Source organism: Xenopus laevis, chromosome 6L (assembly GCF_017654675.1).
Source record: "Xenopus laevis strain J_2021 chromosome 6L, Xenopus_laevis_v10.1, whole genome shotgun sequence".
In the NCBI taxonomy this organism is placed as follows: domain Eukaryota; kingdom Metazoa; phylum Chordata; class Amphibia; order Anura; family Pipidae; genus Xenopus; species Xenopus laevis.
The window spans coordinates 78,363,230-78,376,051 of NC_054381.1; the positions used below are offsets into that span (position 1 = coordinate 78,363,230).

General features: G+C 45.0%; 1 protein-coding gene across 1 annotated transcript; it reads right to left on the reverse strand.

Annotated features, from left to right (window-relative positions):
• Positions 1-626: 626 nt before the first annotated feature.
• On the reverse strand, positions 627-8,504 carry LOC121394464. Its single transcript, XM_041565619.1, has 3 exons — positions 3,734-8,504; positions 2,330-3,472; positions 627-724 (listed from the first exon to the last, which is right to left on the reverse strand). The coding sequence occupies exons 1-3, from the start codon at positions 7,599-7,601 to the stop codon at positions 627-629; spliced, it is 5,109 nt and encodes a 1,702-aa protein (XP_041421553.1). The 5' UTR covers positions 7,602-8,504.
• Positions 8,505-12,822: the final 4,318 nt, after the last annotated feature.

The following is a 12,822-nucleotide window of genomic DNA, read 5'->3' on the forward strand; positions in this document are numbered from 1 at the left end:
AGTGGAGAACGGGGGTGAATGTTTCTCTGAGGATTTTATAGTATTCGCTTGAGAACCCATCAAGACCTGGTGCCTTGTTCCCCGCAAGCGACTTAATTGTATCACTTATCTCCTGTTCAGATAAGGGGGCATTAAGTATATCTCTATGGGCTTGTGACAATTTAGGCATGTTTGCTGAGCGAAGATACTCTACACCCACTTGCAATAGGGCGCCTGATAAAGAGTCCGATAGTACAAATGAAACTCCTGTAGGATCTCTGCCGTATGTTTTGTTCCCCCCCTGAGCTAATTGTAGGGATAAATGTTGTGCCTTTCACCTTGCGTACCAGGTGAGTCAATAGGCGACCAGATTTATTTCCCCATCGATATTATTCATTTCTCCAGTATTCTATATTTCTATACAGCATATTTTTCTATAAATTATTTGTTCAGTCTAGCTGTGTAAGAGAGGACACGTACTGTTACCATCGCGTTATGACATTAGAGCCAATAAAAAACGTAGCACAGCATGGTGCACATGTATTGATATACATAAGTGAGTACCGCTGTCCCACAAAGCTGGGGGCCTCGCTCAAAAAATACGGGGGCTTCAGGGGGAAAATTTGCTATTTATTATAGATTAAACCTCAAATGATTTGTCTCTGGATAGTGTGATTTGCCGGTGTGATGATAACGCAAAATGGACTCCTTTTGGACGCGTTCACTGCCGGGCTGCTTGTCAATACTATGCAAAGAACAGGAATAAAATGGGGATGGATTAACAGCACGAATGATAGAACCCAAGGAACCTTTAATTGCTCTGCATATCAGAGATGTGTTCATACAAATATAACAATTAAGGAAATTTTAATTTTGGCATCAGAAAAGGATAGAAAATATATCCTCTTCACATTTTGTGAAGAAAGTAGAAAATGGATTTATTAAGATTAAAAATTCTACTGAGATAAGATGTTGCACTATATATATATATATATATATATATATATATATGTAGCACTATAGTAAACTGCTTTATTCTTTTAGCAGTTTAGCTACTTTCCTTGATGGGCTCTTACCACCTATGAGCTCTCTTTCCCAGGGGCAAGCCCTCGCACAAGGTGGAGGCAGGGTGTAGTGCAACTGTAACTTGGTGCAGTAACACAATGATGGGCGCCAGTGGTTTTGTTTTGCTTAAACAAGGAACTAGATTTATTGAACAGTATAGCAACATTCACAATGGAATATATAACCTAGATTAACACAGCAGCACAAAGGAGACATATACTCACAGCAAAGAGTAAATTAACAGCAGGTATGGATCAATTAGTCGATAGAAACTCTTGGTGCTCTCAGGGGGGAACCTATTATCCCTAATCTCAACACTTAAGTCCCTCTCTGGGTTAGTAATACCCGGGGATCTTAATCCCACTAATCTCCTCGGTGGAGCCTTGAGCTGCTCAACTATTTAACCTTTCTGTCACTCCTAGAGTGATCTATAACAGAGTATAACTAACACTTACTAAGTACTAAGATGAGTTCCACCGCTCCCAACCTCTGCTGCAGACAGAGGGAGGATTTAGCAGCAAATGGACTCCAGACCGCATGGCTCCTAACCCTTTTATACTCTGGCACAGCACCACTCAGGTCACTGTGTGAATTGCAGGGATTACATAAGCACAGGAACACAGTACCCCTCCCAACTGTGTTTTAGGACCCATTTAGGTCTCCAAATAGCTAGAGATGTGCCTGTCAATAAAGTGTAAGGGTGTCTAAGATTTTCACATCCCTACATTCTCCCCCTGGTGAATTCCTTCCGTCCCGGCAAGGCACCTTCAAAGAATCAATATAGCAGTTAAGGCACATCATGCAAGACCTTTTCAAAAAAAACAAGTTAGAAATACTGCAGTTCAAACACAATCAGTATTCTAGTCCATCAAATAGTCGAACCCACAGTCCTCTTTCAAATGCACTTAGGAGGAAGAAAAAAAAAATGGAATGAACCTACCCAATGGGCAGGTATTACTAAGACAGTCCATAGGTCTAACTCCAACTGGAGTAAATTGAAGAAAAATCCTTTTATAGTTCCATCTCTAACAACATACAGGCATCATATGTACCAATCTGGCATGAGCATCAATCAGACTCATCACAGCTGAGGAAGGACCAAAATATCCAGGTACCCCATAAGTGGGCCTACCCACAGTGTCATAAGTAAATAGGGAAGGAGGCCTCCTAACCCGATCACCTCTTCTCAATGGTTCAGGGTTAGACCCCCTGCACTCCACTGGGTCAGGGGCTGGATATCCTGGAGAATGCGGCTGGAAGGGAGGGGCATCAATATCTAACTCACCTCCGTGAAGTATATCATCACTTCCTTCACCAAGTGCAAGCATTTCTCCACTTTCAGTAGTAGATGGAACTTCTTCTTCTCTTACACCATCATTTGGAACCAAACCATCGTCCTCCACCACTTCGGAATTAGTATTCATCTGAGGAACCTGAGGAACAGGCAGCAAATGGTTTCGGTGCCAAGCTTTGACTCTTCCATCCGTACCCTGAATCCGATACACCGGAACACTGGGTAGCTTGGCTACTACCTCAAATAACTCCTTCCTCCATCGATCTGCCAGCTTATGCTTTGCACTGGGACCTAAGTTACGTAAAAGCACTTTATCTCCAGGCTTCAATTCACGGTACCGTACTTTAGCATCAAACCGACGTTTATTCCCAGCATTGACCTTTGCAGCATTTTCCTCAGCCAGGCAATAAGCTTCCTTCAAGCTATTCCGAAGGCGATTCACATATTGATAGTGCTCCTTACATCCAATTCCATCAGTAGAAACCCCCAGCTGTACATCTATGGGCAGTCGTGCTTCCCTTCCGAACATAAGGAAATAGGGCGAAAACCCAGTGGACTCATGCCGGGTACAATTATAGGCATGAACCAGGGCACTTACATGACGACTCCAAGAGGGTTTTTCTGTGACCGAAAGAGTACCCAACATGTCCAACAGGGTTCGATTGAACCTCTCAGGAAGAGCATCTCCTTCAGGATGATAAGGAGTCGTGCGACTCTTAGCCACATTTAACAGATCTAGTAGTTCCTTTATCAACCGACTCTCAAAATCTCTTCCCTGATCAGAGTGAAGTCGATTGGGTAAACCATAATGGACAAAGAACTTCTCCCATAACACCTTAGCCACAGTAGCGGCCTTCTGATCTTTTGTGGGATAGGCTTGGGCATATCTAGTATAATGATCAGTCACAACTAATATGTTTCCAATCCCACTAGAGTCTTTGTCAATACACAGGAAATCCATACAGACTAAATCCAACGGCCCAGTGCTCTTTAAGTGTTCCATAGGAGCAGCCCGAGTGGGTAAAGACTTTCTTTGCAAACAAGGGACACAACGCCTGCAGTACTCGACCACCATCTCTCTCATTCGGGGCCAGAAGAACCGATCACGAATCAGTCCAAAAGTCTTTTCCACCCCTAGATGACCATGTTGATCATGTAAGCTCCTCAATACCATTCGCCGATAAACTTGAGGTAACACCAACTGCCTCCTCTCCGGGTGATCATGAAACAACTGAATCCGATAGAGCAGGGATCAGGAACCTTGGCTCTCCAGCTGTTAAGGAACTACAAGTCCCACAATGCAATAATGGAGCCTTTTGAAGGAGTCTAAAGGCAAATGCATTGTGGGACTTGTAGTTCCTTAACAGCTGGAGAGCCAAGGTTCCTGATCCCTGCGATAGAGACTCCCATCAATAAACTTCAGCTTGTCCCATTCTTTCAAGAATATCCGACTATCTTTAGGTATAGTCTTTCTCATAAGCTCGGGATCCTTTCTGGCGACAGCCTCTCGGACATACCGAACCACTGGGTCTCTCTTTTGTCCCCGAATCATATCACCATTACTTAGTTGAAGACTCTGGGATACTCCTAACGTCGTAGGATATGCGTACATAGAAGGAATGCAATCTTCTTTTCCTCCCAAGGAATCCACCAACCGCAATTCAGAAAAAGCCACTTGACCATTCTTCATAGCTGCAGTAGCACAGTGAGCAGCTACTGACAAACTAGGTAATTCCTCCCATTCATCCTCTTCCAGACAAGGAGGTAGACCAGGACGTCTGGATAAGGCATCAGCACCTACATTTTTAGGACCAGGCTTGTACTTCAGAGAGAACTGATAATTGGATAAAGCGGCCAACCACCGATGCCCAGCAGCATCCAACTTAGCAGTGGTTAAGATATAAGTCAATGGGTTATTGTCTGTCCTTACCTCAAACTTAACCCCATAGAGATAATCATGCAGTTTGTCGGTAATTACCCATTTCAACGCCAAAAACTCCAATTTGTGCACTGGGTAATTCTTTTCGGCTGGATTAAGACTTCGGCTAACATAGGCAACAGGCTTCAGACCCTCCGGGTATTCTTGATGAAGAATGCCGCCCAGTCCTTCATAACTGGCATCAACATGCAAAACATACGGTTTCTGAGGATCAGCATAAGCTAGGACAGGAGCCTCCGTGAGTCTTTTCTTTAGAGTTAAGAAAGCTTCCTCACAATCGGTGGACCACCGATCTTTAAGGGGGGGCTGGACAGAATGGGTCTGCTTGGAAGCACTCCCTGCCAGCAAGCCATTCAAGGGATGAGCAAGTCTGGAATATCCCTCTACAAATCTCCGATAATATCCACAGAATCCCAAGAAGGATCTAAGTTCAGTCAAATTGGTTGGCCTCGGCCAATCTCGGACAGCTGCCACTTTCTCGGGGTCAGTAGCAATGCCTTCTGCAGACACAATATGTCCCACAAACTTCACCGCCTTACGAGCGAACTTGCATTTATCAACAGAAAGCTTCAAACCCTCCTGCCGCAAGCGATCCAAAACATTAAACAACCTGGTATCGTGTTCTTCCAAAGTAGAGCCAAACACAATTATATCATCCAAGTAGACTATGCAATGCCTGGGAGTCAGATCACCCAACACCTTCTCCATGAGACGCTGAAAGGTGGCAGGGGCCCCACTTATACCTTGAGGCATGCGGGTGAACTCATAGAACCCCAAAGGACAGATAAAAGCAGTCTTCTCTTGGTCATCCCTACTCATGGGAATTTGATAATACCCCGAGCGTAAGTCCATCACAGAGAACCATGCACTACCATGTAATGCATCCAGTGCTTCATCAATACGGGGTAGCGTATACTGATCTGGGACAGTGCGTCTATTTAATGTTCGGTAATCCACACATAGGCGAACACTACCATTTTTCTTTCGTACGATCACAATTGGTGAGGCATATGGACTGCGTGATTCAACGATTATTCGTTGATCCTTCATCTTGTCCAAATACTTCCGAACATCTTCCAGATCACGAGGAGGTATGCGCCTGGACCTCTCTCGGAAAGGGGTATCATCACTCAATCTGATACTATGTTCAGCACGTTTAGCGCAACCCACATCCATCTCATCTACGGAGAAAACATCCCGGTACAGCAATAACTTCTGCTCAAGCATATGACGGTGTTCCATCGGATCATCAGCCTCCTCCAACTTGAAATTAAGTTTAATGTCCTCTTTCCCCTCAGGAACTGAGCAGGGATTAACACTCTCCACCGGGTAGCAATGTCCAACCGTATACCAGGCAGGGATGGTAACAGTATAAGAGGTAATGTTTTTAACTGTGACCACATCGGTACGAGGACATTTACGCCGGTAATCTTTCCTCTCAGGAACTATCTCCCAACCATTTCGGACAGCTTCGTGCGGGTCAGTCTCCAACAAAAAGTAACTGCCAGGGGTAGTAGACACAATTTCCACATACACTCGTAGGTTCCGTACTCCCCCTGGTGGAATTTCCACCGGATACCAAGGGTTTCCTATACAACCCCCAGGTGACTCGGGAGCGAAAGTTTGGCAAATTGCTTGCAACTCTGGAGATACGGGCAACACGGTTAATGGGGTTCCCTCCCGGGGTTGAAGGAATCGTAGAAACGCCTCCTCAACAGCTTTCACATTGGAGCCAACAATGACTGGAGCCGCTTCCTTACCTCCTGGTGGGGGACTCACATAAGCAACCACAGTGATGGGGGGATCGTTGTCTCCTACAAGTCCGGGGATGTGCAGTTGTACTTCCACACAGCCATCCATGTATGTAGGGCCCGTCCCCACACCAAACACCGGTACAGGACCCACTGTTTGCAAGGGAAGGTGACTGAGGTGTTGAAGGTAAAACGGACGATGTATAATGGTCAATTGGGAACCCGTATCAAATAGTGCGGTGGTCGGGACACCATTCACAAGCAGGCTGAAAGTACACCGTCGTCCCACCCCAGGGAGGTTCAGAGGTTTCCAACCCTTCTGCGTGCCCTTTCGCTTCGAAGGTAACTGACCCCCTTTACTGTGGAATTCACCCGAGCCAACTGACGGGTAACACTGGTACACTCTATGGCCCTGATGTCCACATCGAAAGCAGTCTAGCTGGGCAGTAGCACTAAAAGTCTTGGCTAGTGAAGCCATCCTAGGCCGGAGGGACGAATCTGGGGTCTTCCTAAGGGCTCCCTTTAGATCCTTCTGAGCAGAGGGAAGACTCCCAGTTGTCACCTTCTTACTGTGAGCGGACACTCTCTCAAGTTCAGCTTCCCTTTCTTTTACTACACCCATGATGGCACCCATTTCGGGCGGGGTACCCTGCCGATACATAATACGCAGCTCCATGGCTATGGGATGGCTTGCCTGCAGTCCCTGTAGAAGTTGGGTGCGTCGCATCTCATCAACCTCAGCAACAGGGATAACTTCCTTGTGAACTAATGTCCATAGCTTGCTTTGTAACCTACGCACAAAGGTGGACACAAGCTCTCCCTCCTCTTGATACAAGCTTCTGAACATATGGAGCAAATTATGCGGATTGTCACAAGCCCCATATACTTCCTCGAGTGCTTTCAGACAATCTCTAACAGAAGCTTTTAAGTGAGCCTTGCAAAATAACTTAACCACCTGACTGGCAGGAGGGCGCAGATTTTCGGTTAACCGGATCCGTTTATCCCCCTCAGGGCATGGACATTCTTCTATCATCTGCACTGCAGCCTCCTGCCACTCTTCAAAACCCTGCTCTCCTTCAGGGACAGGGAGAGTTCCCGAAAAAACCTTCAGCTTCGGGTATTTTGTCCCAGCAATGACAAGAGTAGGCAGCATCGTCCCTGCACTTGAGCTAAGGGCCTCTACTTTTCCCGGGGAATCCAGTCCACTAACCACTGTGGCGGAATCGAGAGGTTCCGTCTTTACCTCCAGCGCAAGTGGCAGGGAGGTTGCAGACCCAGCATATACAACAGGGCAGCCAAGGGGATAAGTTCCCACCGGGTAAACAGTATACGGTCCTTCATCGTCCCCTAGCTCCCGGGGGCCACAGTACAGTCTCGCCCGGTACCCCAGGACTCTCGACTCCATTTCCATCACGAGTCGGATGCCCTTTAACCTCACATGGTAAATGAGGGTAGGATGCATGAGCTTTACGCTGCAGCCGGTGGGAACTCGATCCACTGCAAAGGCACAGCGGGGGTTAACTTGCTCTGCTTCCGCCCACGCGTACACCTCTTGGGGACGAAGTAGCGGCATGATGACCTACAATGTTCCCTCTTGGAAGAGTAGGCCCAGTTCCAACAACTTATCAGCGAAGGTAAAAACCACAAAATCCTCCTTTTGCCTCTTGGGTCCGCACTCGCAGCGCCTGTCACACTAGGCTGCGGTGCGGAATTACAGTTAACCCCTTCAGAGCCCCACGTTGGGCGCCAAAATGTAGCACTATAGTAAACTGCTTTATTCTTTTAGCGGTTTAGCTACTTTCCTTGATGGGCTCTTACCACCTATGAGCTCTCTTTCCCAGGGGCAAGCCCTCGCACAAGGTGGAGGCAGGGTGTAGTGCAACTGTAACTTGGTGCAGTAACACAATGATGGGCGCCAGTGGTTTTGTTTTGCTTAAACAAGGAACTAGATTTATTGAACAGTATAGCAACATTCACAATGGAATATATAACCTAGATTAACACAGCAGCACAAAGGAGACATATACTCACAGCAAAGAGTAAATTAACAGCAGGTATGGATCAATTAGTCGATAGAAACTCTTGGTGCTCTCAGGGGGGAACCTATTATCCCTAATCTCAACACTTAAGTCCCTCTCTGGGTTAGTAATACCCGGGGATCTTAATCCCACTAATCTCCTCGGTGGAGCCTTGAGCTGCTCAACTATTTAACCTTTCTGTCACTCCTAGAGTGATCTATAACAGAGTATAACTAACACTTACTAAGTACTAAGATGAGTTCCACCGCTCCCAACCTCTGCTGCAGACAGAGGGAGGATTTAGCAGCAAATGGACTCCAGACCGCATGGCTCCTAACCCTTTTATACTCTGGCACAGCACCACTCAGGTCACTGTGTGAATTGCAGGGATTACATAAGCACAGGAACACAGTACCCCTCCCAACTGTGTTTTAGGACCCATTTAGGTCTCCAAATAGCTAGAGATGTGCCTGTCAATAAAGTGTAAGGGTGTCTAAGATTTTCACATCCCTACATATATATATATATATATATTGCTACCATTATGATGAATGATATACAAATATTGATATGTCAGAATAATAGTGAAATCAGTAATCAAATTTGGTGGGTGGAAACTGTTGTAATTATTGATGATAAACCTAACACTTGTAAAATATTTTAGTGAGAATTCCCTCCACATTTCAAAAAGTAGGAATTCAGTCTACAAGAATGGTGATACAATTTTCAGTTAAAATCCCTAGTCTAAAAATTGTACAGTCAGGAAAAAAAAAAAGAGAGCATGGTATGAGACTGTATTAGGACGTATAGGAACAGGTACTCAAATATTAAATTCCATATATTTAGAAGTTATCCAACGTCCATCCACCAAGGGATGGATGGACGTTGCGTTGTATTCAATCGGTGATGTATTAATTTTCTTACAATATATTATTCTTATCTAATATTGATCAGTGTGTGTGTGTGTGTGTTGGTGTGTGTGTGTGTGTGTGTGCTTATTTCTATCCCTGCACGTGATAAGGTTCCCACAGGTTCCCACAGAAGCCAATCATCAGATCCCATATCAGGCACAAAGGTGCCTTGAACTAGCTCAACTACAAGTAACCAGGAAAAGGTTATTATATACAGACCAAAGGATATTTGATCAAGGGGACAAGGCTGGGGAACTGTTGGCTAGACTGGCTACAGCCAAGGACTCCCAAACTTTGATAACAAGAATTAGGGACTCTAATTAGGGACTCTGGTATTCTACCCCACAAGGAATCCTTCAGACATTTGTTGAATTCTACAAGGAACTGTATAAATCTAGAGCCACATTCTCCAAAGACCAATTATCCCAATCTCTAGAGATGATACAATTCCCCAAGCTTACGCGAGAAGAGGACTACCTTGAGCAGCCCATAACAGACCTTGAGGTGTCGCAGGAAATCTTGGCCCTCCCTTCAAATAAAACAGTTTGGTATAATTTGCAGGGTAACCTTTTAATCCAGCAACTGACCAATACCTATGAATATGCCATTGAGAAGGAAATCCTTCATCCCTCCTTTTACGAGGCAAGCATAGTGCTCATTGCCAAAGAGGGAAAGGACCCAGAGTCCTGTGACTTCTATAGGCCCATCTCACTCATTAACATGGACGCAAAAAACTTTTGCCAAGATTTTAGCCACAAGACTGACAAAGGTTGCCCCTGCCATTATTCACCTGGACCAAACAGGCTTCATGCCTGCAAAGTCAACGGCCATTAACCTCAGGAGAGTATATACACACCTCCAAACAATTCATACTAATATGGGCAATAGGATACTAGTCTCATTTGATGCCACAAAGGCATTCGATCCAGTGGAAAGGCCGTACCGCGAGGCGAGATAATGAGGAGATAATAAGGTTTGGATTTGAGCCGAAATTCCTGAGTTGGGTTCAGCTATTATACTCAAAGCCTCTGGCATGTATAAAAGTTAATGGAATCCTATCCCCTTCCTTTCCACGGGCTAGAGGAATGAGGCAGGGGTACCCTCTGTCCCCACTTTTGTTTGCAATGGCCATTGAGCCCCTAGCTCTCTCTATACGTGGGGAAATATTCCGGACTAGTAGTAAACAAATCCAAATCGGTGGTTCTCCCTCTAGATCAAAAGCCTCAAATTCCTGCTGACACTGGGGGCATCCAGTGTGTACACAAATTTAAGTACTTGGGCATTGTTAATTCACCAGAACGCTGCACATACACGGCTGATAACATAGATCCTTTAATTCAACAATTAAATGGCAGTCTGGTCCAAACTTTATATAACTCTTTGGGGGTAGAGTAAACCTGTACCAAATGATTTATCTGCCAAAATTGTTGTACAAGTTGCACAAATCCCCAATATGGGTCCCTGTTCCGCAGGCTCAATTCAATCCTCATTCCTTTCCTCTGGGCCAATATATCCCCATGTATTGCATGGTGCTCTTTCATAGCCCCAATTCTTGCCTTGCCCCACCTGCGCTACTATTTTTTGGCAAGTCAGATGCATCACATACAATATATTCCTGGTTTCTCAGTGCTGTAGAAGACCCCACCCTTGTGCTTTTGGCCAGCAGATTGGGTTCGCTGGAGGCTGTATGACATATAGGAAACTAGCAGACTATGAAGACTGCCCATCCACGCTGATTACCCCCTTTAAAGCCTGGAAAACCGCCTATCCACTTGCTGGGAATGTGCCACCAATACTCTCCCCCTTTCTACCTCTGGCGAAATTCCAAACTTCCCCATTTTAAAACCCTTCAAGACCTTTCATACTGCCAGGCTTGAAATTTTTGGGAAATTTCCTAGTAGACCAGTCTGTCCCTACATCTTAAACTTAAGCTTGGGAACCGACACCTACAATTGTACGGATATCTGCAATTCTGCCATGCCTTCAGGGCCCAATTTTCCTCCCTTGATATACTGTAACATATGCCACCTCCTTGGTGGAACAGATTCTACATAATCCAGAGACCCCTAAACCAACATCTAGGTTATACCAGGCACTGATAGCTACTATCCCCTCCCCCTTTGCCAAGGCTCAAAGACAATGGCAGCAGTCTCTCTCAGCTCTTAGCGAGGAGCAATGGGATGAAGCCACTGATTCACTGTACTGTGATCTGATTTCATTAAGAGACAGGTTGATTCAATTTAAATTTGCTCACCAATTTCGTTTCGGTTCTGGTCTCTACAACTAAGTGCAGCACCCGACATCACCTGAGAGATATTTGGGAGAGTGCGGCCTGCGTGAGCATATGTGCAGGGACAACTATAGATGTATCATTAGTTAAAGTTTCTATAGCTTGTCTCTCTGCTATTGTTAAATTCCTATGTGCCTTCATATGTTGTGCTTCAATAGTATTTATCTCTTGAATCATAGCATTTCTAAACAATTTCACAGCAAATTTGTTGTTGGGGGACAATATTGGCTCTTTAATTTTATGACTATGAAGATTTTCATTCATCCAGGTCATGGTATATCTAGTATAGGAAAATTTTAAAACAACTGGACTTGCTGAGTAATCAATGAAGACGTTTCACTACTCATCCGAGCAGCTTCTTCAGTTCAACTGACTGGTGTGAGAAGTTCTAGTCATATAAACTCTTCCACTAATCCACTCACAATGGCACATTGTAACTCTTCAAAGAGGTGACATCTGAAGAAATTCACAGAGGTGTTGATTCTGTGTAGTTACTGTGATAGGATTATCCAATGTGTCATGCAACTCCTAGAAAGAGGTGTTACTTGTGAGAGTTGCATGAATGGATGTGTGAAGTGTTCTAAAACCGCCGGGGTACAGATGTTAGAACAGCATTGTATGTAGCAGACAGGTGGTGTCTAAGCCCCCCGCCTCTGTTCAGGGATGGTTTCTCCACCTTGACATGAATCGCCTCTTTCACGCCTCGTTCAAACCAGCGGTCTTCTTTATCCAATATTTGGACCTTGCTATCTTCAAAGGAGTGTCCCTTGTCTTTTAGGTGTAGACTCTTTAATTTTAATCCACTCTCAGTGGGTTTAGTTCCCTCGTGTTATCCTCATAAATTTCTTTAAGATTCAATAATCTTATAAACGTAAACAGGTCAACCTCCCATTTAAATCTATCAAATACAACAGAAGGAAAATAGGACAAACCTTTCTGTAGCAGAGAGAGCATGCGCTGATAAATTAAAGACCGGCATAATTACACCCTGCGTGGTCTTCCTCTTTTTCCCCCTCCTCGTTGGATATTTCTTCCTCGGGTGGTTGGAAGGGGCGGCCCAGCTGTAAGTGTTCCCCCTTCTAAAAAATCATCACGCTGGGTGCTCGTTGTGTCCGCCGTCGCTACAGGCTGATTACCTACAAGGGCTGCACCTCGACTTTCGTCTTGATCAGAATCACCTGAACTGGTATCCACTGTGTTAAATAATTTCTCGTACGGTTGTCTGGTTCTCTGCCGACGTGTTGGTGCTCGTGTAAATTGGGATCGTTCCCCAGTTAACCATCGGTAAACCTTGTGTGCAGAATAATCCTCATTAACCCGCCTCATTTTTTCTCTTTTGAAGCGGAGTAATTCTGTCTTGTAATTTTCCACCTGTGTGTTGCTATTCGCAATCAAACCTTTGAATGCTTCAGTAGATAACACGGCATTGTGGTCTTGTTCAAATGCTGCTAGGTTTTTTCGTGCAGTTGTCAGTTCTGCCGCAACCTCTTCAATCACCAGCACCATTAAATCAAGTGAACATCGATTGAGTACTCCGATCCACTTTTTACAAAACAGGATTAAAATGCCCTATCG